We start from the raw sequence: 25,927 nt of genomic DNA, 5'->3' as shown, positions 1-25,927 counted from the left end.
GAAATCAGTCACACAGTATAGTACCCATATGCTACCGATGTAGTGTCCAGTCTTTATACCCAGTTTTGTTTTGTCTTAGTTTGTAACCCCCCTCCCTTGCTCATATGCTACCTTTCCCCTAGTTTGTAACCCCCCTCCCTTGCTCATATGCTACCTTTCCCCTTTTTGAGCAGCTTCCGTAGAAAAATTATCTCTTGCATACATATTTGTAGTTGTTCTTTGTCGACTTGTGATAGCTATTGTTCATCATAAAGACATTTTGTGCTCAGTTGTAAAGTTAACAGTACAATACTGTGACAATGGCCCCCAAGATGAATAAGAAAGTTGTTAAGGAGGCAATGATTGTGCAAGGGCCACCTGCAGAAACTATACATTCATACTTCAACACCCACAATTAATACATTTACAAAAGATATCAAAGTATTGGACGCTGCAGAACTGGTACTGCCATTGACAGATCAATGGCAACATGTTCTTAATACTGAAAGTTTTTTCTTTATATGGCTTTATGAGATGCAGTTAAGTGGTAAGAGTACTGAAAGCATTACTTGTGAAAAAGTAGTGGAATTAGGGCTGTAAAAGGTTTAGCATTAAGAAAATGTGGAGGAGATTTCAAATGAGGAGGGACACTGACAAACCTCAAGCTTCAAGTGAATATTTACAAGTAAAAAGATAACATCCTTAGAATATATGTCTCCTAGTATCCATGGAATTCTGCAAATTGGCTGATTAAGGCATGCTACGGAAGAATATTTCATATTTCCTAAAAGAAACGATTATTATTAAAACATTTGTTTTTAGTGTATAAAATAAGCTGTATTTCTGTTTAAGAAAGAATAAAGATGAAACACAATTCGTAAGTTTTAACAGTTTAAATAATAATTCACTCACTGGTCACGTATCGGCATTCATCATCTACCGCTTTCTTAGATGTTCGAAACAAATGGTTTTGGTGACAGTAGCATTGTAATACTATAAGATAAAATTTATTTGTTCCATAACTGAAATACAAACCACGCTATTTAATATGGGTAATTACTTTCGGCGTAGCTGAAATGATGAGCCATTAGATTTTTAACGAGGGTTTACTACCCCACGGCTAGTTAGCGGGGGTAGGGAGGGGTAGCTTGGTACCCCGCCCCTCACACACACCTGTGATTTAGCTCACTTTGCTATCGGCTCGGGTGACAGTCGGACTTGTCCGCTTTCACCGTCGCTTTTGTTGATCAGCCATTATTAATCTTTCTTTGCTTTTTCATTTTACAGAATGTATGTGAAGTTGGCCTCTGCTATGCGGGCAAATTTATGTCGGCGGTCGACACGGATCCCCACCCCTTGTGTCCTTATTGTAGGGGCCAGTGGTGTGATAGAGTTAATGTATGTGGTGAGTGTAGGGAGTGGTCTACCTCCCAGTGGGAGAGGTTTTCTCGGCGCCGGAAGAAGTCTAAACGGGATATTTCTCCTTCAGAGGTTTCTTTGAAAAGAGAAAATCCCAAGGACTCTTCTTCCGTGGCCCAAACCTCCTCCGAAGCTCCCACTCGACCGGTTTCTCCCGAGAAGCCGTCGAGTTGTAGCGTAGACCGTAGTTCTGTTGACCGATCCCGGGGTGCGGGAGAGGGAGTTGCCTCCCATAGCGAGGCAGCTCCTCCTCCTCCCCCGGAGGAGGATATTTCTATGCCTGTAACTAATAGTGATTTATTACAGCTTTGGGCTTCCTTGGGGCTTCAGGGTTTGCCCTTCAAGGAAGCCCTGTTTGACATGATCAACTTGGGAGCAGCTGTCAAACAGTCGCCGACGGTAGCAGAGATCGATCCTCTGTCTATCGTCGACGTTGTTGTGGCAGAGGCTTCCGATGAGTTGTCTCAAACCTCTACTCCTGATGTTGCTGTGGTAGCTGAAGGCTTAGTTCCTCCCTCCAAACATCCTTCGAGGGAGGAACTAAGTCCTACGGTCTCTCCTGCCGGTGATTCTCCCCCTCGGGGGAGTTCACTCACAGAGACTCCTCTTCGGACTGCTGATAGTCAGCCTGCTGACCCCACGGCCCCCATAGGGTGTATAAGGCGCAAAGCTCGCCTTCCCCTTCGCTGTAGAGGTCTTCCTTTCACCTCACAAGGGTGTTAGGAGGCGCCTCTTCGGCTCGTCATCCTCACAGTCCTCCGCAGAAGAACCTCGCCGTCGTTCGCCGACCCTGCCAGCTACCTCCTAGGACCTCTCCGGAGATCGTTCGCGATCTCCTTCGGTGGAAGGTCGTCCTTACACAGGACACGCTGACCTTCCACCCTCCAGACCTGCTGACCTGCCGTCACCGTTCCTGGCTGCCGATGCGCTGTGGGCACCTTCTCACCCTGTTATTAAACAGGCAACGGACTCTTCGGGGCAAAAAGGGCACGAGCACAAATTTGTCTCTCAGTCCCTTAAGCGCCAGTGCTCACCTGCGCGCACTTGCTCCTGTTATTACGTGCCAGGGTTCCCCTGCGCGCCCTCGACCACCTGCGCACACCTGCAATAGCGCGCCAGCGCTCACCTGCGCGTAAGCGCTCGCCATTGGTTCCTGTTAAAGAGCGTCAGTGTTCACCTGCGCGTCAGCGCACTTCAAGGGAGGTTCCTGAGATAGCGCACAGGCGCTCACCGGACCTCCAGCGCTCTCCAGTGCCTCAACGCGCCACTGCGCACAAGCGCGCTCCTGCTGTTGCTTCTGATATAGCGCGCCAGCGCTCACCTGCGCACCAGCGCACAGCCCTGGAGTCTCCTGAGATAGCACAGGCGCTAACTGGGACTCCAGCGCTCTCCAGACCGACAGCGCACTTCTGTGTGCCCGCATCCTGATGCGCGCCCACGATCTCCTGCGCTCCAGGCATGCCCACGATCTTCGGATCTGGGTGTAGTAACTTCTCCTGCTCGCCAGCGTTCACCTGTGCGCCATCGCGCGTCCACAAGGTTGCGCAAGCGCGCCCTGCTCGCCCACAGCTTTAGCCAGATATGCGCGCCGCGTGCCTGTGCGCTAGAGATATTTCTCCTGCGAGCGCCCAACGTTATCGCCCTCACGGGCTCTTCGGCAGGATCCTGTAACAATCGCCCTTACGCGCGCGAGCGCTTATCCAGCCTTCTACGCGCCACCTGTCATCGCCTGTCCATGCCGCCACGCACCATCGCTCGCCCACGCGCCCTCGCCATCGCCCTTGTGCGCGCGCGAACATTCTCCCGCGCGTGACCCAGGGCAGGGCCCATCGCGCGATCACAGGGGCGATCCCACACGTGAGGCCGCAAGACATCGCGCGGCCAGGTCATCGTCGTCTCGTTCCCCACCCCGCAAGCGCAGAACAGCGCGCTTGTCGGAGGAGGGGAGTTTTCCGGATAGGTCCAAGGACTCTTCTCCTTCTGTTTCAGCATCTTTTCAGGTGAACCCTCGTTTGGTAACTCCTCCTAGGGATCGAACGATCCCCTTCCCTCCAGAGGGAGTGCCTGACAGCGCGACTGTCAGTCAGCAACCCTGGTTTGGTACCATCGTCAGAGCTCTCGTGCAGGCTTTTAAGCCTGTATTCTCTGAACTTGGTCACAAATCAGTGGTGGCTTCGTCTCCCCTAAAGAGGAAGAGAGGAGTTTCTACTGTGGTAACTTCTCCAAGGGCGAAACTGACTCCTCGGAAGTCCTTGAGGAAGGCTTCCTCTCCCCCCCCCCAGACTTTCTCTCCCTCCCCTGCGGACGAGGATTTCCCGTCCTCTGGGGAGTCAGGTGAGGCGGGTCGTTCCCCCATCGCACCAATGGGGGAAACCCCACCTCGCCCCGAGAAGTCTTCTCGGGTAGGGGTTGAGAAGAGCCTTCCACCATCACTGCTGGAATCCTGTATCCCTCCCAGGAGGGAGTCGAAGGACTCTAAGACTTTGCCAAATTCTTCATCAAGGATTAGATAGGAGCCAGCCAAACCCTCAGAGAATGTCCACAAGTCCCCCCAGGAAGAGCCTCTGGGGACAGGAGACTTTGCTGCCAGCCCTTCAAGAGGAGAGCTGCTGGAGTCAGAACACGCGTTCTGGCATGTTCTGACCCTCATGAGGAATCTCAATGGGTTTCCGGATCCAGAGATTCCCCCTTGTGAGGGCAAGGACACGGTCTTGGACCGAATCTACGGTACTCAAAAACCCTCGAGGGCCAGTGCGGCGTTGCCCTGGTCACAGGGGGTTAAGAGTGCCAGAGAAAAGGTCGAAGGCCAGCTCTCCGAGCTTGCTTCCTCCAGCCGATCCAGCACCAGTAACAAGCTCCTCCCGCCTCCTCGCGTCCATCAGAGGAGGTACTTTGAGATCTTGGAGGAGACTTGTTTAGCTCTTCCTTTGTACCACTCTTGAAGAGCTTACCGGGGGAGTGCCTCTAGAGAGAGACTCCAACCGGCATGTCTCGTATTCGGCAAAGGAGATCCTGAGCTAGGAGAAGGTAGCAAAGTGTGCCATGCAGGCAACTTCGTGGCTGGACATCTGGCTAGGGTCTCTGGGCATCCTGGTGCGGTCTGAGAACCTGTCCAAAGAAAGCACCAGGAAGGCCTTGGAGACCTTTTTGCTCTCAAGCACGCGTACCATTGAGTTTCTAGCCCACCAAGTCTCGAGCTTGTGGGCTAACACTATCTTGAAATGTCAGGACACAGTGTCTGAGAGATTCCACCAAAATGTTCCCAGTACCGACGTTAGCAGGCTCAGACATTCTTCCGTCCTCGGTAAGAACTTGTTGAGCCTAAGGATGTGGAGCAGACTGCTGAGAGGTGGAGGAAATCCAACCAGGACTCCCTTCTCCATAGGGCCCTAACATCGAGGCCCTACAAACCTCCAGCGACCCAGCAACCACGTCCTGTCAAGAGTACGAAGAAGGCAGCTGCAGCAAAGACAAAGGTGTCTAAGCCCTTTCCTGTCAAGGACAAGAAAGGCAAAAAGTCCTCTAGGGGAGGAAAGAATCCTAGAGGGAGCGGCCGTGGCCGCAAACGCTAGGATTGGCAGTCCCCCTGCATGTCCACCAGTGGGGGGATGCCTACAAAGTTGCGCAAGAAGATGGCAGCAACTCGGGGCCGATTCCTGGACGATTTCCGTAATCAGTCAGGGATATTGCGTCCCGTTCATGACATCTCTACCTCCCCTGAGCGCGGATCCAGTGTCGTTGAGCTCCCTTGCCATGGGATCAGCAAGGGGGCAAGCCCTTCGGGCAGAAGTCGAGACCATGTTGAAGAAGGACGCTCTCCAAGAGGTAATCGACTGGTCCCTAGGCTTCTTCAGTCGACTCTTTCTTGTAAAGAAGGCGTCTAGAGGCTGGAGACCATTCATCGACCTCTCAGCCCTGAACAGGTTTGTCAAGCAGACCCCGTTCAGCATGGAGACAGTAGACACGGTCAGACTTGCAGTGAGACCGCAAGTCTTCATGTGCACACTGGACCTGAAGGACGCGTACTTCCAGATCCCAGTCCATCCGTCTTCGAGGAAGTACTTAAGATTCTGCCTAGACAACAAGATCTACCAGTTCAAGGTGCTGTGTTTCGGTCTCTCCACAGCACCGCAGGTGTTCACCAGAGTGTTCACCCTAATATCTTCGTGGGCTCACAGGATCGGCATTCGTCTCCTCCGTTACCTGGACGACTGACTGATTCTAGCAGACTCGGAGGCAGCCCTTCTTCGTCACCGAGACAAACTTCTAGGACTTTGCCAAGATCTAGGGATCATGGTAAATCTTGAGAAGTCCTCTCTGCTACCCACTCAAAGACTGGTATACCGAGGCATGATCATAGACACCAATCTCCACAAAGCCTTCCCATCAGACGACAGGATAGCAAGGCTGAGGAAGGTCGCGAGGCCTTTCCTCAGACAAGAAAAACTTCCAGCCCAATCGTGGTTACATCTCCTCGGTCACCTCTCATCCCTGGCCCGTCTATTTCCCAACGGTCGCCTCAGAATGAGATCTCTCCAGTGGCGACAAGTCCCGGTGGAATCAAGGTCACGATTCCCCGAACACTATGATCCCTATGGGTTCTGCGGAACAGACGGACCTTCAGTGGTGGGTGGCAGACGAGAACCTACAAAAGGGAGTGGATCTTCTCGTCCTCCCCCCGGATTTGATGTTATTTTCGGACGCCTCAAAGAAAGGGTGGGGGGCCTCACGTTCTGAACCACAGGACCTCAGGTCTGTGGTCAGAATCAGAAAAGTACCTCCACATAAACCTGCTAGAGATACTCTAGAAGGCTGTATTCCTGGCCCTTCAACAGCTCCACCAAGTCCTGGCGGGCCACTCTGTGTTGGTGATGAGCAACAACACCACAGTAGTGGCTTATATCAACAAACAGGGAGGTACCTTTTCAGAACAGCTATCCCATCTCAAAGTAGAGATACTGAGATGGACCAAAGTCCACTCGATCGCACTTTCGGCTCGCTTCATTCCAGGCAAGAGGAGTGTGCTCGCCGACAGTCTGAGCAGAGCGACGCAGATAGTGAGTACCGAGTGGTCTTTGGATCGTCAAGTAGCCAACAAAGTCCTGACTTTGTGGGGTTCCCCGACTGTTTATCTGTTCGCTACAGCACTGAACTTCAAACTTCTGCTGTACTGCGGCCCAGTCCCGGATCCCAAGGCTCTCTGGCAAGATGCCTTCCAACAACGATGGGACAACATCGATGTCTACGCCTTTCCCACGTTCTGTCTGATGAGGAGGGTGCTCAACAAGACCAGAATATCGGTCAATCTCTCGATAACCCTAATAGCTCTGTTATGGCATCACGCAGAATGGTTTCCAGACCTTCTGCAACTCCTAACGGAGCTTCCGAGGGAACTCCCTAAACAACACGAGCTACTCAAACAACCACACGCCAACATCTTTCACAAAGCCGTAGCTTCGCTTCGACTTCACGCCTGGAGACTATCCAGCATCTCCTCACTGAGAGAGGATTTTTCGCAGCAAGTTGCGAACAGGATGTCTGGACACCTGCGAAGGTCATCCGCAGGGGTCTACCAGGCGAAGTGGCGAGTTTTCTGTGGTTGGTGTCGTGGAAGGGGTATCTCTCCACTCGATGCCACTATTCCAGCAATAGCGAAGTTCTTCGTGTATTTGCGGGAAGAAATGCGCCTTTCAGTCTCGGCGGTGAAAGGATATCGCTCAGCCTTAAGGGTAGCCTTCAGGCTAAAGTAGTGGACATTTCTTCCTCGCTGGAACTTTCCCTACTCATACGGAATTATGAACTTACCTGCCCTCAGTCGGAAGTGAGACCTCCTCCATGGAACGTGGTTCGAGTTCTCAGGTCTCTGAAGAGACCTCCCTTCGAACCATTACGCCAGTCTTCAGATCGCCACCTTACTTGGAAGACAGTGTTCCTACTAGCTTTGGCCTCGGCCAAGTGAGTCCACGAACTTCATGGTCTCTCATATGATATCGCCCATTCAAGGGGATGGGGGGAGGTAACGTTCAGGTTCGTCCCTGAGTTTGTTGCCAAAACTCAGAATCCAGGAGGGCCGGACCCTCGGTTCGACTCTTTCCGGGTTTCGAGTCTTCGTTCTGTAACAGATGACCCAGACCATCTCCTACTGTGCCCAGTAAGGAGTTTGAGACTATATGTTAAGAGAACAGCTGCAGTTCGTCCCTAAGTGCAAGCTTTGTTTGTGAGCACTGGGAAAACGAAGAGGAGGGTCACCAAGAATACCATCTCGGCCTGGATTCGTAAGGTGATCCACCTATCCTTGAATCCTGACCCTCCTCCGTCACGTCGCCCTAGAGCACGTGATGTCAGGGGCTTAGCTACCTCCCCGGCCTTCAAGAAGAACTATTCAGTGACGCAGGTCCTGCAAGCAGGGGTGTGGAAGCGTCAGACGACCTTCACAGCCCACTACCTGCAAGACGTGACACACAGGAGACTCAATACGTTCTCTATCGGCCCTGTGGTGGCTGCACAACAGCTGGTCTAAACCTCAGGCTCCTTAATGGACAAGTAGCAGAAGGTTGAGGGCATTGTTACCCGGTCTTAGTGTGCATGAATGAAAAGGTTTGTCTGGGCCTTATTCTTTTCTTCATCCTCCCCTCTCTTGGGGAAAGCAGCATCCTGGGTTTTCTGCATAGCTGACCTCAAACCACTGCAGGTAAACCATGCTTCCTTGTGTTCTTAGTATTAAGTTAATTCTGTCACGTACCCATACCCTGACGAGGTGGTATTGGGAGAGTCCTAGCCTTCAGTTCCATCTAAAGAACTCCAGGTCAACTTCCTAGGACGTGTTACACTGCATACCTTCACACACAGCTTTTGTAGGCCGCAGCACTTGCACAGCAAGATGCTAGCGAGGTGCAGGGACTCCTTATTATTGAGTACTGACACACTCAAATACTGAGTTCTAGGGCAAAAGCCAAAGCCAGTAATGGCTGGGACTTACCACCCTTCCTAGGGGTTGAGTCACCTATATTAAATCGCGTGGTTTGTATTTCAGTTACGGAACAAATGACAAATTCGTAGATAATTTGTATTTTTCCTAGCTATACAAACCTTTGCTATTTAATCAAACTTGCCCGCCAGTGCCCTATCCCCTGTGAAGTCCTACCTCTAAGCAAAGTGAGCTAAATCACAGGTGTGTATGAGAGGGGGGGTTTTAAGCAAGCTACTTCACTGCTGGGTAGCGCTACAATATGCTGCTAGGCAAGCTTTACTTCTCTCCTGGTTGAGTCAAGAGGAAGATCTCTCCTTTTCTCGCTTTAGGATCACGACTTTAAAAAGTGAATTACCTGATACTTTGATCTGTATAGATCCTTTTGTGATTTCACATGTATCCTTTGTGTCAGAAGGTCTAGCAGAAGGATGACCTTTTGCTTTCGAAGATGTCTTGTGGTGAAAGCATAAAAAATCTTCTTTGTTCCCTCCTGAGAACACCAAACTTGAGTTGATACTGCCGTTTCCCCTCGTCCGAAGCAGCCGTGTTGAAAGGTTCCTACCTTTCCCCCATTCGTACATACAAGTCTGGTTTGCCTTGTATGCAAATGATGAAATTATATAATTTCTATTTTTTTTCAACATTGTTTTCGTAAGAATTTACGTGTCTGCTGCAGAATTCCTTCTTTTTATATCCTTTCCTGATGCTGTGCAGTCATCCTCAAGTATCTACGACACATACTTTACATATTTTGACTGATTTACAGAGCATGATAAAATGTCATTACTTTCCAAACATGTTTTGGGAGGTACTGTATTTTCAAAAATGCATCAATACCTGTGTCGACTGCATGTTTCATAGTACCTCAGCGTACGTAGTAGCCATGTCATAATATTTGATTTAATGGGCCTATGAGCAGTCCAATAGCTATTGATATCAGTTGAGTTGAAACCATTTTAAGTCAAGATGCTACTGTATGAAAGCAAAGTAAAAGTTGTAAAAAAAATAGGGCTGAACGGTTTTTAAAAGATTGTTTATGAAATGATTATTAACTGTTGATCCTTTTTCAGTGTCTCAGGCAGAAAGCAACAATAGCATGAATAGCTCTTTGTGGGCTTACGGTGCGTCTCCACACTCTCAGCTGTCAGATTATGGGAATGTTCTGCGAAAGAATGTGTACCAAGCAGCTACAAAAGATACAGGTATTTTGAACATAATTTATTCACAAATTACGCTTAAGTATTCACAAAATTTCAGTAGAAATTTTCAGAAGGTTTCATCTTATTGCCTTCATTAGTATAGATTTCACGAGTTATTTGTGCTTATGTATGTTTATATTAGAAAAGTAAAGAAGACTACCCTATACAGTAATTACATTTTCTGACTTATGTTTGGGTCAGGTTAGTAGGCTATTAATGTAAACAGATCAGTATATAATTTCAAAATTAAAATTTTACAGACCAGGAAACAAATTCTGCTGACAGCAAAAATGATGATATCAAAGCATCAAACCTTTCTAGCTCTAGTGTTGGTAAGATCTGGCGGAAGAGGAATGTGACCCCTGAGGAACTATTTCAGGTAAATGTTGTTATACCTCGGTTTACGTTGCTTTGAGATAAGTCGGTTTCAAATTTACATCGGTTGTCAAAAATAATTCAGGAAAATTAAAATAAAGTTTTGAGTCATTTTGTTTGGCTTGTCATCTGTCTGCCAATAGTGTGAAAATCACATAAAACATGTTACTTTACAATAGATAGGAATTAAAGTCTGTTGTTGCAGCAAATGGTGAGTGGAAGCAGATGTATGTCAGAGAGTGAATGAAGGATGCAAAGTGTTGGGGGCAGTTAAGGGAATAGTAAAAAATAGAGGGTTGGGCATGAATGTAAAGAGAGTTCTGTATGAGAAAGTGATGGTACCAACTGTGATGTATGGATCGGAGTTGTGGGGAATGAAAGTGACGGAGAGACAGAAATTGAATGTGTTTGAGATGAAGTGTCTAAGAAGTATGCCTGGTGTATCTCGAATAGATAGAGTTAGGAACGAAGTAGTGAGGTTGAGAACGGGTGTAAGAAATGAGTTAGCAGCTAGAGTGGATATGAATGTGTTGAGGTGGTTTGGCCATGTTGAGAGAATGGAAACTGGCTGTCTGCTAAAGAAGGTGATGAATGCAAGAGTTGATGGGAGAAGTACAAGAGGAAGGCCAAGGTTTGGGTGGATGGATGAAGTGAAGGAAGCTCTGGGTGGTGGGAGGATAGATGTGAGAGAGGCAGGAGAGCGTACTAGAAATAGGAATGAATGGCGAGCGATTGCGACGCAGTTCCGGTAGTCTTTGCTGCTTCCTCCGGTGCCTTGGATGACCACTGAGGTAGCAGCAGTAGGGTATTCAGCATCATGAAGCTTCATCTGTGGTGGATAATGGGGGAGGGTTGGCTGTGCCACCCTAGCAGTACCAGCCGAACTCGGTTGAGTCCCTTGTTAGGCTGGGAGGAACATAGAGAGGAGACGTCCCCTTTTTTGTTTCATTTGTTTGATGTTAGCTACCCCAAAAAATTGGGGGAAGTGCCTTGGTATATGTATGTGTATGTAGGAATTAAAGTACCTGTATATAAAATCATAATAAAATATGTAAACTTATAGTAAACGTTCATATAATTAACATAAATCCTAGGGACAAACTGTAAAAACATCTATGACTGTTTGTATTAGCGGTCTTGAAGAGCTAAACAGTGATGTTTTCTTTGGTAGTTCAAACATCTACCATTTGGAATGTTAACAGCACATAAAATCATAATATTTGTACTTAAATAAGAATAAGTATATAAAATCATAGGAAAATACATTCTGGTATACTTTTATTTTAATTTCAAGTGCATCTTAACAATCAACAATTACTCTTTTTTTTGATCAGCCAGCCTCAAGACTACAGAGAAAATGTGCACATACGAATATCAAAGAATATAGTCAACGTAATTTCTTAACTCTTAAAATATAAATTCCCAATGGAAATTACAGTACATCAGCACCAATTTGTTATAGAATATAGTTTTCATATATATTGTTTATTACCGATGTAAGGTGAGGTATACCTGTAATATTTTTAGTTATCCTATGAACACACACATACACACACACACACACACACTCTCTCTCTCTCTCTCTCTCTCTCTCTCTCTCTCTCTCTCTCTCTCTCTCTCTCTCTCTCTCTCTCTCTCTCTCTCTCTCTCTCTCTCTTATATATTTATATTGGAACTAGCCAGTTAACTCAAGAAGTAAATTTTATATAAAGAAAAAGGCTTATATTTAACCTTTACCCTTTAACAATAGTAAAGAAAATATAAATTTTGACCTTCAGGTGATCTTTAACTGTTAAAAATTTGATCCTGGGTTCCAAAAGTAAATCAAATTATATCTTATGTCAAATTCTATGAGTTAGGTATTACACTATTTTACAATCATTTTGCTAAACTTGAAATTGGAGTTATGCATATTATTGTAATAATGACGTAAATTACCCTTTGTCATCCAAGTCAGTTTTGATGTGAAACTTGAATAATACAGTAGTGTATTTAGCTTACGGTGTTCTGTAAGTCAAGAGACCAAGTGTATTTTATTATTTATATTTTTTAATAAATTATTTTATTCAGTTTACAGAAAATTTGCGTGTTTGGATGTCTGCAAATCTCTTGGTTCCTCTAGTGAAAGATATAGATTCCACAAACAAGGCATTAGGAGCAGCAGCACCTGAAATCCAGATTGGTTCAGTTGGTGTGGATAAGCTAAAAAAGACAGCGCAGAATATTAGTGGTGTAAAGCAGTTAGGAGATGTAAGTATCGTGTTTCTTTCCTTTACAGTATACAGACAGCATTCATTGAAATTTTTATCATTGTGGTTTAATTGTGGAATAATTATACTCTTCTAAGACCTGTTAGAGTTTAGACTTCAATTGAAAATGAGTATAATCTAACGATAAAAGAAAACCTTTCTGGTACAACCCAAGAACATAAATGGTAGGCTACCCTTAAATATACACACTTGTAGACTTAACAGACCCTCCTTTACTCAAACCGGAGGGCTCTGTTACTCCTTACTTCTTATCCAAAGGAGAAGACAACCCTTTTGGCTGATGTGTTTGACAGTAAACAGAGTAATGAGCAACTCTTTATCTAAATCATTCCTGTTTTCCTAAATCCAAACTAACTAGCTTAGCTTTTAAGTCTCCCAAAATTAAAACACACCCTCTGAACCCTGATTATTATGGAGTTATAGACCCAAATGATACTGTTACCCTGTTTCTTTATGAAGACAACTGATTTTTTAGATCATAAGTTGTCTATTATTTTTTGCAGGTTAGCAAGATGTTCTTTTTACACTTGTAGAATAGATAATGTTACTTCATTAGGTAAGTGTTTGTGGTAGTTCTAGCCCTGCTGATTACAAACCTGTTTCCATAACTCCCATATTATCTAAAGTTTTTAAATGTCTTTTGGCAAAATATCTAAATAGGTTTGCTGAAGGTAATAGTATTTCTATGGAGGTGTAGACCCAAATGCTATTTTTGCTTTGGTTTTTAGAAAGAGTACAGATTTCTTAGCCCCAAAGTTGTTTGTTATTTTGTGCAAGTTAGCAAGAGGAGTTTTTAGCACTTGTTATGTAAATGTGTTTGTAGTAGCTCAAGTTCAACTGATTACCACCCAATTTTCATAACTCCCATTTTATTTAAAGTTGAACGTCTTTTGGCAAAAAGTCGATAGGTTTGCTGAAGGTAATCATCTCTTCCCTAGTTTGCAATTTGGATTTAGTAAAGGCCTTGGAACATGGGATGCCCTTCTTACAATCTCCAATGCTGTACAGAAATCCCTTGATTGTGGTCAGGAAGTTTGTATGATTGGCCTTGATTTTAGTGCTGCCTTTGACTTTGTTGATTATGGGGCCCTTGTCTGTATGTGTGTGTGTGTGGCAGAAATAGCTGTTTCTTTTGTCATCAGTAGATAAGTTTATGTTCATTGTATGCCTTATAATTATAAATGATAGTAGACTTCTTGTATCAAAGCAAGAATATTTTTTTACAGTTATGTTTTAAGTCTGTTACCCATGAGTTGTTTTATATCATTCAAGGGCTATCTATCGTGGAGTTATTATGCAATCACTTTACAATGAATATAAAACTGCTTTACTCATGAAATTGTATTGTTTTATTTTATGGTGGAATGATATAACAAAACAAATTTCTGACATTTTTTTCTATAACCAGTTCACAATGACTAGAAAGATTTTTCAAAGGAAAACTACACGAAAGAGCTGTGCATTTCTTTTATTTAGAGTAAAATAGAATAGAATAAAAGCCCAAAAAAAGATTTTGTAATCGGCAGTAAAACAAATAAACTGGGAAATATAGATTTTTCATAGACCAAGTGAACATTTACAGCATGTTCAATGGTGACAAATAGTGTATAAAACTATTAAGTGAAGATCCAGTGTCTTGTAATGTGGGGGGTTAAATAATATTATTGGCCTGTGAGATTGACTGGGTATAATGTATTTGAAGTACAGTACTGATATATCATCATTATGTTGCAAGTTTGGTAAATTAATTTTCATCATTATCTCCTATGCCTATTGACGCAAAGGGCCTCGGTTAGATTTCGCTATTCGTCTGTATCTTGAGCTTTTAAATCAATACTTCTCCATTCATCAACTCTGACTTCACGCTTTATAGTCCTCAGCCATGTTAGCTTGGGTCTTCCAACTCTTCTAGTGCCTTGTGAAGCCTAGTTGTATCTTTGGTGAACTCTCTCTCTTGGATAGTGCAGAGCATTCCCAAGCCATCCCCATCTACCCCTCACCATGATCTCATACACATATGGCACTTGAGTAATCTCTTTTATATTTTCATTTTTAATCCTGCCCTGCCATTTAACTCCCAATATTCTTCCGAGGGCTTTGTTCTCAAATCAAAAATATCTGTTGGATATTGTTTCATTGTCATACCATTAAGTTTACTGAATTTTAATTACATCTCATCTTAATTTAAAAAGGTGCTAAAAATATAGAAATTTACCCAAGCATTCCTGAATTGCTGTTTTTTTTATCACAAATACCCTAGGATTTTGTAGCTTGTTATATATATATATATATATATATATATATATATATATATATATATATATATATATATATGTGTGTGATAAATTTTGCACATTTAGATGTTTTTCATATTCAAATAAGCCATATATATTTTTGATACATTAATGTCTGGATTCTCTTAACGACCCGAGCTCTGATCCCGAGGTCGTTAAGAGAATCCAGACATTAATGTATCAAAAATATATATGGCTTATTTGAATATATATATATATATATATATATATATATATATATATATATATATATATATATATATATATATATCCTTACAAAATAATTTTGACCATGTTTTACAGTCCTGTAATCCATGGTCTACAATATTTATTTTCTCAGAATTTTTTAATAAGCCATGATCTAATAGCATTATTTCTTTTGAAATATATGTGCATAGAGTAGAATATTCTCAGAAGCACTAGTGATGTCAACTTACCAAAAAAAAACTAGTGGTAATGAAATAAGAATCCTTACTTGTTTGTTGTTAAAATCACCCAAAACTAGTGAAAAGAATTTTTAATATTTTGTCATGTAGAAGTAGTTGGAGGAGTGAAAACAATGGAGATTAGATTATTATTATTATTATTATTGTTATTATTATTATTATTATTTTTTTATCATTATTATTAGCTAAGCTGGATGCCTTTGCTTATTATATTGGACTTTGGAAGTTTCCAACTTAAGAACCTGCTCTTGGAATACATCTCATTCTTATACAGGGGACTTACTTCATCTGCTAAAATTCAAAGTTTAAAGGAATTGAATATATGCGAGTGATGAGAAGCGCTTACTTTCGCAAGTGGAGGGATACAGCAATAGGATCAAGAAGTCGCTTCTTCTGCATCACAATCTAGTTGTCTTATCGAGTGACTAGGATTGGAGTTTTACAAAGGTTTAGCAACAGAAGGAACTTGAATATGTAAAAATTTCAAGGCTGTGGAATCTGTAGAGCACTGATTATTAGGATTAAGGATATAACAGAGAATGCAATCTTAGAAGTACTGGTTGGTTTTAGAAGAGGTAGTGGTTGTATGAATCAGATTTTTACAGTTAGGCAGATATGCGGGAAATATTTAGCAAAAGGTAAGGATGTGTATGTTACCTTTATGGATCTGGAGAAAGAGTATGATAGAGTTGATAGGGAAGCAATGTGGAATGTGATGAGGTTCTATGGAGTTGGTGGAAGGTTGTTGCAAGCAGTGAAAAGTTTCTACAAAGGTAGTAAAGTATGTGTTAGGATAGGAAATGAATTGAGCGATTGGTTTCCGGTGAGAGTGGGACTGAGACAGAGATGTGTGATGTCACCGTGGTTGTTTACCTTGTATGTTGATGGAGTGGTGAGAGAGGTGAATGCTCGAGTGCTTGGACGAGGATTGAAACTGGTAGACGAGAATACCATGAATGGGAGGTAAATCAGTTGTTGTTTGCGGATGATACTGTACTGGTTGCAGACGCAGAAGAGAAGCTTGGCCGTTTAGTGACAGAATTTGGAAGGGTGTGTAAGAGAAGGAAGTTGAGAGTTAATGTGGGTAAGAGTAAGGTTATGAGATGTACGAGAAGGGAAGGTGGTGCGAGGTTGAATGTCATGTTGAATGGAGAGTTACTTGAGGAGGTGGATCAGTTCAAGTCCTTGGGGTCTGTTGTTGCAGCAAATGGTGGAGTGGAAGCAGATGTACGTCAGAGAGTGAATGAAGGATGCAAAGTGTTGGGGGCAGTTAAGGGTATAGTAAAAAATAGAGGGTTGGGCATGAATGTAAAGAGAGTTCTGTATGAGAAAGTGATTGTACCAACTGTGATGTATGGATCGGAGTTGTGGGGAATGAAAGTGACGGAGAGACAGAAATTGAATGTGTTTGAGATGAAGTGTCTAAGGAGTATGGCTGGTGTATCTTGAGTAGATAGGGTTAGGAACGAAGTAGTGAGGTTAAGAACGGGTGTAAGAAATGAGTTAGCAGCTAGAGTGGATATGAATATGTTGAGGTGGTTCGGCCATGTTTAGAGAATGGAAAATGGCTGTCTGCTGAAGAAGGTGATGAATGCAAGAGTTGATGGGAGAAGTACAAGAGGAAGGCGAAGGTTTGGGTGGATGGATGGAGTGAAGGAAGCTCTGGGTGATAGGAGGATAGATATGAGAGAGGCAAGAGAGCGTGCTAGAAATAGGAATGAATGGCGAGTGATTGTGACGCAGTTCCAGTAGGCCCTGCTGCTTCCTCCGATGCCTTGGATGACCACGGAGGTAGCAGCAGTAGAGGATTCAGCATTATGAAGCTTCATCTGTGGTGGATAATGTGGGAGGGTGGGCCACCCTAGCAGTACCAGCCGAACTCGGTTGAGTCCCTTGTCAGGCTGGGAGGAACATAGAGAGGAGACGTCCCCTTTTTTGTTTCATTTGTTTGATGTCGGCTACCCCCCAAAATTGGGGGAAGTGCCTTGGTATATGTATGTATGTATGACATTGGCTATGGTTCCATTCATAATATGTATACTTGTACTGTACCGCATTTGACATAATCAGAACTTCAAAGAGTTATTTTGTAACTTTATAATTTGGTGATTATTTTGAAACCAGCTTCAAGTGAAAATATATCACTTTTTATTTGATTGACAGATTGTTCCATTCCTTGATGTCACGGTACATCAAGATTACTTAGTGCATCGTTTACGAGAATTGAGTGTTGGTGGTGCCATCTCTGCTTATCGATGGAATGGAGGCAGTTCCACTTTCAATGGCAAACCATGGAAAGATGAATATCCCACGGACACTGCAGTAAGTTTTTTTCCTTAATGGAGATGGTAATATTAAAATATATGGACATTTAAAAGAAATATTTTAAGGTTGTGGAATTGGAAAGAATAGAGCAATTTGTTGTAATGTTTTTACAAATTAGGAAGATAAAATAATTTTAAGTTTAACAGTTTTAGGAGTTGCAGGGCTTGGGAAAAATTCTTTGTAAATGTAACGTGTCACATGTGATATGACTAAAATAATTGGTTAAAAGAAGACTCAGATAGAATAAATTGATTTGAAGAAACCAGGTAATTTAGGTTTTCATGAATTCAATTTATTCATTTTATTTTTACAGATATTGTTGCATTTGTTTGCCATGTATATGGATCGCCAGTTGCCTCCAGATATACAGCAACCCGAGGGTCGAATGTTCTCCTCGACTCATATTGTCAAAGCCCCAGAGAAGCCCAATAAACCAACAAATATACCTTTACTGTATCTGAGTCAGGTACGTAATATTATAGTTCATAGTTTAAATTAGATATTTTGCTGGTCATGTTAAACTGCATAGTACAGTATCAACTTTCCACATTATTATTATTAGGCAAGGTACAACTTTGGTTGAAAAAGCAGAATGCTACAAGCATAAGAGCTCCAATAGGGAAAACAATTCAGGGAGGAAAAGAACTAAGGAACCAGCAAGTAAACTGTATACTGTGTAAATAATGAACAGAAAATATTTTGAGGATGGTAACAAGTTGAAATAGATCAGTTGTAAATAAACTATGGAATGAGACTAATGTCAACATGTTTAACAAAATAGAATTTAAAAAATGTTTGAACTTCTTTAGTTCTACTGATTCCAACGGCAGATTAGGAAGATCATTCCATAATCTGCCAGGTCACAGCTGGAATAAAACTTCTATGATATTGTGTAGTATTGTGCTTCATGATGGAGAAGGCATTGCTATTGGAATTAACTGGACACCTAGTATTTGTACAGGATGGTAGTCTTGGATGATCTGAATTATGAAAAATCTTCTGCAACATGCATAAAGAAATAACATAACAACTGTACAAAAGATTAACCCCTTCACTACAATGACATACGCTGAACATTTAAACATGCCAGGTACAATAGTATATGATATACCAGATATCTCCTTTACAAATATAAACCATATGTAAGTTAAAGTCATTCGTTTATCCTACCAAAAATTACAAAATATGGCTCTAGGTTCTTAGGTGGTGGTGATTTTCAACTTTGGAGTTCATTTCATTAAGTATATTTGTTTATTTTCAAAATTTTTTGAATATCTGTAGAAGATCATGTGGAGTCCTGATATTTCAAGAAGGGTTTGTTATTAGTAATCTAAACTAGTTGAGTAGAATTTTAATTATTTAATATGCTTTTTTCATTCTATAATTTACCTATCTCCTTCCTTCATCAGTATGGGAGTCATCAAAGTAAACATCAGGGAAGGTTTATGGAAATAAAAAGAATTTTAGTATTTCTATTTCTTATCTCTATACAGTACTCACCTGATGTTCATATACATGCCCACCCTCCTTCCAACTGACTTGTAATACTGTATCAAGAGGATGGGATAGTTTGACTTCAACACTGATATAAGAAAGACCATGGCGCTTAGCTTCTTACCATTAACTTCTAGTGTCTCATTACTTTACTAGAGGCATGTGTCTATTGAAAGGCAAAAAGTGCTTAAATTATTATATATAAATTTTACAGGTTAATGTCGATAAACAGAGCTTCTGGAGAAAAAGCAATTTGAACATGAGTATAGAAATAAATATTATTTGTTCCAACACGAATACTTACCTCGAACTACTTTCTTAGGAGTTACCTGTAACCTCCTCTCTACCGACCAGAGTTTTGTGTAGGGTACCCTCCATCCCGTTTTCTATGGAGGCCTACCCCCGGCATTAAAGAATGTGCCCCGAGGGTAGGCTTATCGCCAGGTCGATGTCCGCCCGGGTCAACACCACCAGTAAGTTCTCTGGTCGCGAGTTCTCTATCGATCCTTTGTGTGCGTTCTGTGTGTCCCACGTGTTCCCCGCGTGGTAACTTGTGTTTCCTGTGTACTGTTCCCGGGTGTTCCTGTGTGTTCACCTTCCACCCTTGTGCTTACCCAGTGTATTCCTTGATTCCCTTCGTGCTTGTGTCTTGCGTGTGTGCATTATGGAGCAAATCCGCCGTTGTCCTGGGCCTAGAGCCGGTAAATCATGTGGAGCGTTCCTCTCCAAGCCTGAAGTGGACCCTCACTCCCTTTGCTCCTTCTGTAGGGGAAGGGTTTGTTCGTCCTCAGATACGTGCCCCGAGTGTGTAGGTTGGAGTGATATCCAGTGGGTACGTTACGGAACTAAAAAGAGGAAATCGTCGAAACGTTCCCCCAGGAAAGCTAGCGTGACTTCGCCGCTACCATCACCCAGTGAGCGGTCCGACGGGGCCTCTGTTTCGCCGTCCCCTACACAGAGTAGGGGCCGAGGTAAGTCTGCCGTGGAGAAAGAACAAAGCGATCTTCCCCAAGAATCTAGTGAAGGTGCAGTGGCAGTTGCGGGTCCTTCTAGGGCTAGTGAGGAGTCCAGTAGTGCGTCCGGAGAGTCGGCCCTTGTGCTCGGGGGGGCACGTGTCCTCCGATGACCCCTTGTGGGGTAGTAACGTTCTTTCTGTGTCTTCGCCTCCTTCGTGGGTCTGTGCTTCAGGGTCTTCGGTAGGCGGCGACAACCAAAGTAAGTTACGTTCTACGGGTAATGATGCCTTCGGTTGGAAGCTTCCGAAGACACCAGGTAGGTCCCCGTTACGAATGGAAGAGGGCCTGGATCCCTGGCTTCCTAGCGTGGAGCGTCATTCATCGTTCCCAACACCTCTCACGGAAGTCCCCGAAGATTTCCTTCAACCGTCGACCTCGGGCACTCAACAAGTTACGAAGTCCCCCGCGGTCCCCGCTACCGCCCGCCATACGGTAAGTGCAGTGTCGTCGGGATCTTCGGAGGATTATTACTCGTCTGGGGAAGAAGCCAGGAGAAAACATCGCCGTCGGAGAGAGCGGTCTAGGAGCAGGCGTTCCCATTCTAGGTCGCGCTCCAGATACAGCAGGAAGCGCTCCCGCTCTCCAGGGCGTAAGTACAGGAGGAGTAGGTCTCCTGATGGTGATTGGGTCTTCGTACCCCGTGAGACAAGAGTGCGTTGTTCCCCGGACCGCCGGTCCAGGGAGTTCTCGCCAAGGATACCTTCCTCCAAACACGGCTTTGACCCTTGCAAGCAAGTTCGCGAGAAGGACTCTACAGGTAGGCATAAGTCCTCGAAGCCTCCGGTTCATCCCGCCCAGCGGGGGGAAACGCGCTTCTTTTTGGGCAGCCTGGCCGAACCAGCCCAGCTGGTGCGGCCTTCGGGTCGGAAGGAACGGTTCCAGCTGTCGGGTCAGCCCACGGGAACCGCGTCCTCGTCACCCAGAGCCCTTGAGCGGACGAGAGTCCTCGCTGAGTCGGCGATGCCTGCATTAACCGCTGCCCCTGGTGTGGGCGCCCCCGCCGATGAAGTCCAGTACCTCGGTAGGACGGCGCCCCTGGCTCCAAGAACTAGACGTCCGGTCGGTGTGCCCGGCGCCCCAGCTCCCCGGTCTCAAGCCGAGACCTCGGCTGACGGGAGGGAGGGCTCCCCAACTGAGGACTCGGCCTATAGGAGGGTGATTGGCCTTATCAGGAGGCACCATAAGATTGAGGAACCTGCAGCTACTGACGAAGACTACTGGAGGTCCAGCCTTTTACGGATAATGCAGACCCCTACCCAACCTAAGACCTCTCTAGCGCTTCCTCTAGCCCGAGATCTGGTCCTAGGGCAAGAGTATGTGGACAAAGTGGTGGCTAGTAATGCCGAGGCCCCCAAAACCCAGAGTTCCTCAAAATTGCTCCAAGGCCTCAAGACAAAGGGCAAAGTATATGTGCCAGAAGGGCGTCGTCCAGGCCCCTGTAAAGTGGAACCTTCCCTTGACATCCTGGGTCAGGGCGTCTCAGAAGATAGAGCCTCTTCGGCCCCAGTTTGTTTTTCTCCATCGGAGGCCTCCATGATGGAAGAAATGTCGAGGGATCTGGTGAACGTCTCCTCTTGGCTGGACTGGTGGGCTTCCACCTTAGTAGGAGTGCAAGCCTCGTTCGACCCCGCGGACCCTGACCAGCAGAACCTCCTGAGGGAACTCATTACCTCCGGGGGTAAAACCTTAAAATTCTTAACGTACCAGTCGCTCGCCTTTTCGGCGAATTGGGTACTCCGCAAAAGAGACACCGTCCTGGCTAAGGTGTCCCGGAAGGTCCCAGACAGGGAAGCGCGGCCATGAGGAGCCTGCCCTTGTGGGGTGACTCCTTGTTTCCCCTAAAAGAACTAGAGACCATTATGGAGAAGGTCTCGAAGAGGAAAGATTCGAACACCCCCAGGCCTACGCCTTCTAGGAGACCTCCCTACAAGAGGTCCGTCTCAGATAGTGCCGCGACAGCCCAGGCTTCTCCCAGCACGACGAGGAGAGAGGCTCCCTCTTCCTCCTGGTCCTCATCCCCCGTAGGGGGGCTCCAGCATCCTCAAGCTCCTTCAGAACAGGTTATTCTGCCTCTAGGAGAGGCCGTTCAGGCCGCTCCTCCAGAAGGAGAGAGTGGGAGGCCCCCTATCCCCGCCCAAGCCTCGGGTTGGGGGATGCCTCACTACATTGGCATGCATGGAAGGCTCACGGAGCGGAGCCTTGGACAGTGTCCGTACTGAAGGAGGGCTACAGACTACCGTTCTTAGCAGAACCACCCCCTCTAATCCCGGCCAGCCGGGCGGAATGGCTGGCTCCCAAAGACCCGTTGAAGAAGACCGCCCTTCAAGAGGAGGTGTCCTCCATGTTAGAGAAGGGCGCCATGGAAGAAATTCTTCTCCCAGGCCCGGGTTTCTACAGTCGCCTGTTCCTGGTAGAAAAAGCGACGGGGGGTTGGAGGCCGGTTATAGATCTGTCGGCTCTCAACAAGTTCATCAAGAAGATGGACTTCAAAATGGACACTCCGAAGTCAGTCCTACTGTCCTTGAGGGAGAAAGATTACATGATGACCATAGACCTCAAGGACGTCTACTTTCAAATTCCGGTCCACCCCTCGATTCGAAAGTTTCTCCGGGTGAAATGGGGTTCCCAGATCCTGCAATTCAAGACCCTTTGCTTCGGATTGTCAACAGCGCCCCAGGTGTTCACGAGAGTCTTCACGACTGTCTCAGTGTGGGCTCACGAACGAGGCATTCGCCTCGTCCGATACCTGGACAACTGGTTGCTTCTTTCCTCCTCGAAGGACCTCTTGGAGGAACAAGGGATGAAACTCCTCCAGTTTTGCAAGGATCTGGGCATCGTGATCAACCCGGAAAAATTAAACCTATCCCCATCCACCAGAATGACCTACTTGGGTATGACAGATACCATTCTGGAAAAGCCTTCCCTTCGGGAGACAGAATAATCAACCTCATGAAAATCATTCGGCCGTTCCTATCGGGGCGTCCCAGGAGAGCAAAAGACTGGCAGAGACTGATAGGTCACCTGGTCTCATTGGAGAAACTAGTTCCCCAAGGGAGGGTAAGGCTCAGAGCCGTGCAATGGAACCTGAAGAACCTCTGGTGCCAACTGGACTCGCAACAAGTCCTGATCCCAGTTCTACCAAACACGAGGCCCTCCCTGGAATGGTGGCATTGCCGGTCGAACTCACTCAAGGGGATGCCCTTCGCGAGCGAACCCCCCGAGTTACTACTGTTCACAAACGCCTCCAACTAAGGATGGGGAGCCCATCTCCTCGACGAAACAGCGCGAGGGACCTGGTTGGACGGAGAGAAGGAACTCCAAATCAATGTCCTGGAGTTGAAGGCAGTCCAGAAGGCTTGCCTACACTTCGCAGATCTTCTAAAGGGAAACACCGTGGCGTTGATGTGCGACAACGCCACGGTAGTAGCATACATAAAGAAGCAAGGAGGCTTGAAGTCGAAGGAGTTGTGCGATCTCACCATAAAAATTCTAGATTGGGCGGAAGAGAACCAAGTGGTGGTGTTAGCAAGGTTCATTCCCGGGAAGAAAAACGTTCTGGCCGACGGTCTCAGCAGAGTGGGCCAGATAGTAGGGACAGAATGGTCCCTCCTCCCAGAGGTAGCCAAGCTCATCATCCAACGTTGGGGTTCCCCGGTGATGGACCTCTTTGCAACAAAACTCAACGCCCAACTCCCCGTATATTGTTCTCCTGTACCAGACCCAAAGGCAGCCTTGGAAGACGCCTTTCAGCACAAGTGGGACAATCTAGACGTGTACGCTTTTCCCCCTTTCACGTTGATAAGGCAGGTGCTCAACAGAGTAAGGACAGCCCGAAACCTAAAGATGACTTTGGTAGCGCCCTGGTGGCCGGAGAGAGAGTGGTTCGCGGACCTAAAAGACCTGGCGAGTCAACCCCCGTGGCCTTTGCCAGACAGGTCAGACCTTCTGCATCAACCTCATTTTCTCAGGCTCCACGACAACCCACTCTCCCTACGTCTTCACGCCTGGAGACTATCGAGCGACTCCTGAAGAAAGAAGGATATTCTTCATCTACTGCTAAGAGAATGTCGCTATACCTGAGAAAGTCGTCAGCCGCGGTCTACCAGGCTAAGTGGGCCTCCTTCACGAAGTGGTGCTCTGAGAGGCACATTAAGCCTCTTAAGGCCTCTGTCCCAGACATAGCGGATTTTCTGGTGTTTCCCAGAGACAAGTTGGGAATGTCAATCCCAGCCATAAAAGGGGTTCGGGCCGCCTTAGGCCAAGTCTTCCTCCTGAAGGGCATCGACCTGGGGGCCTCTAGGCACATAGCGATGCTTGTCAAGAGCTTCGAGCAGTCCTGCCCCCCCTCAGGCACGTAGGGTGCCCCAGTGGGACTTAGCTAAGGTCCTGAAGACGTTGTGTGGCCCCCCCTTTGAACCTTTGAAAGATATCGTGGACAGGGATCTTACTCTCAAGGCCGCCGTCTTGCTGGCCTTGGCGTCCGCTAAGAGGGTGGGTGAGATCCATGGTCTGTCATATGACGTTTCTCATTCGAAGGGGTGAAAAGAAGTATCCTTCAAGTTCGTTCCTTCCTTTGTGGCGAAGACCCAGAACCCAGCAGTCTGGGATCCGAAGTTCGAGGGTTTCTCAATACCAGCCATCCCTAGGACGGGTAATTCGGAGGATTTGAAATTATGCCCTGTACGGACCATTAGAAAATACCTTGAAAGAACGGCTCATCTCCGCCCAGGCATCAAGAGCCTCTTCGTATCCACGGGTATTACTAAGAAGCAAGTGTCCAAGAACACCATTTCCTTCTGGTTGAGACAAGTTATTGCCAGAGCCTACAAGGAGGAAGGCCTGGCCGTGCCAGGCACCCCCAGACCTCATGACATCAGAGGCCTGAGCACGTCCTTAGCCTTTGAGAAAAACATGGCAGTGGGTCAGATCCTTCGGGCAGGTACTTGGTCGAACGAGTCGACCTTTACTGCCCATTACCTCAAGGACTACTCGAGGAAGTCCTTAGACGGGTTCTCCATAGGAACAGTCATCTCCGCCCTCCAAGTGGTGTAACGGTAAAAGCCCCAGGCTCAATCACGGATAGCAACCGGGAGACACAGGTGCGTTTCCTTCCATCCTACCCAGTTGCTCCCTAGCCTCATCGGGGAGTACCAACTTGTACCATTGGATAACACGTTCTTCACGACTACGCTACTGGATGCAACATCAGAAGAAGTTTTTTCAAAGGGTGAGTACTTAGACACTAACGTGAGCTCTTTGTGTAGATACCCTTTCGTCCGTTTTCTAGTAGGTACCGTTATTCCTGGGCCTCTTGGCCTCCGCTTACCGGGTCTGTAGGTCAGAATAGCACTCCCTCCTCCTAAAGTGTAAGTCTCCTAAGAAAGTAGTTCGAGGTGAGTATTCGTGTTGGAACAAATAAAAAATTTAAGTAATTTTTATTTTTCCTAACATACTTACCGAGAACGACTTTCGGGTAATGGCCCTCCCTTCCTTCCCCGAGTGCCTCTCTTCCCTCGCAAGTATTGTGCTACTTCAATAGAACTTACTGGTGGTGTTTACCCGGGCGGACACCGACCTAGCGATAAGCCTACCCTCGGGGCACATTCTTTAATGCCGGGGGTAGGCCTCCATAGAAAACGGGATGGAGGGTACCCTACACAAAACTCTGGTCGGTAGAGAGGAGGTTACAGGTAACTCCTAAGAAAGTAGTTCTCGGTAAGTATGTTAGGAAAAATAAAAATTACTTAAAATTTTTGATATTCTACAAGTCTACTCATAACTTACTGGTTTTGTTTAAACCCTTTGAATCCTATAAGAAACATTCTACATCCAGAGCCCCATATGACTTATGTTTTTACTAAATATCTAAACCTACTGAATGTATCAATAGAAAGGAAATTTATTCTGCTGTATCTTTTTTCAATTCAGTGCTAATGTTTTTTGTACCAAGCCAAGGGCCAAGCCAAGTTATCCCTTAAAAGGGCGTGGCTTGTGATAAATTAATTTGTAATGGTTCACTAAACATTCAGTTGGGCTCCACAAGGCACCAGAAGAGTTCAAAGACCCAGGCCTACATGGCTGAGGATTATGAAGCATGAAGTAAGAGGATGAATGGAGAATTATTGATTTAAAGCTCTTTG

General features: G+C 45.5%; 1 protein-coding gene across 1 annotated transcript in view; it reads left to right on the top strand.

Annotated features, from left to right (window-relative positions):
• Positions 1-25,927, top strand: part of LOC137655120 (transmembrane protein 209) — a 112,214-nt gene that overhangs the window by 85,235 nt on the left and 1,052 nt on the right. The window contains exons 7-11 of the mRNA XM_068389004.1: positions 9,439-9,570; positions 9,828-9,946; positions 12,013-12,192; positions 17,116-17,274; positions 17,591-17,743. Of these exons, the coding sequence (XP_068245105.1) occupies positions 9,439-9,570; positions 9,828-9,946; positions 12,013-12,192; positions 17,116-17,274; positions 17,591-17,743 (743 nt within the window). The remainder of the gene's footprint in view (positions 1-9,438; positions 9,571-9,827; positions 9,947-12,012; positions 12,193-17,115; positions 17,275-17,590; positions 17,744-25,927) is intronic.

Source organism: Palaemon carinicauda, chromosome 1, assembly GCF_036898095.1.
Source record: "Palaemon carinicauda isolate YSFRI2023 chromosome 1, ASM3689809v2, whole genome shotgun sequence".
In the NCBI taxonomy this organism is placed as follows: domain Eukaryota; kingdom Metazoa; phylum Arthropoda; class Malacostraca; order Decapoda; family Palaemonidae; genus Palaemon; species Palaemon carinicauda.
This window is presented reverse-complemented; position numbering and strand designations above follow the sequence as displayed.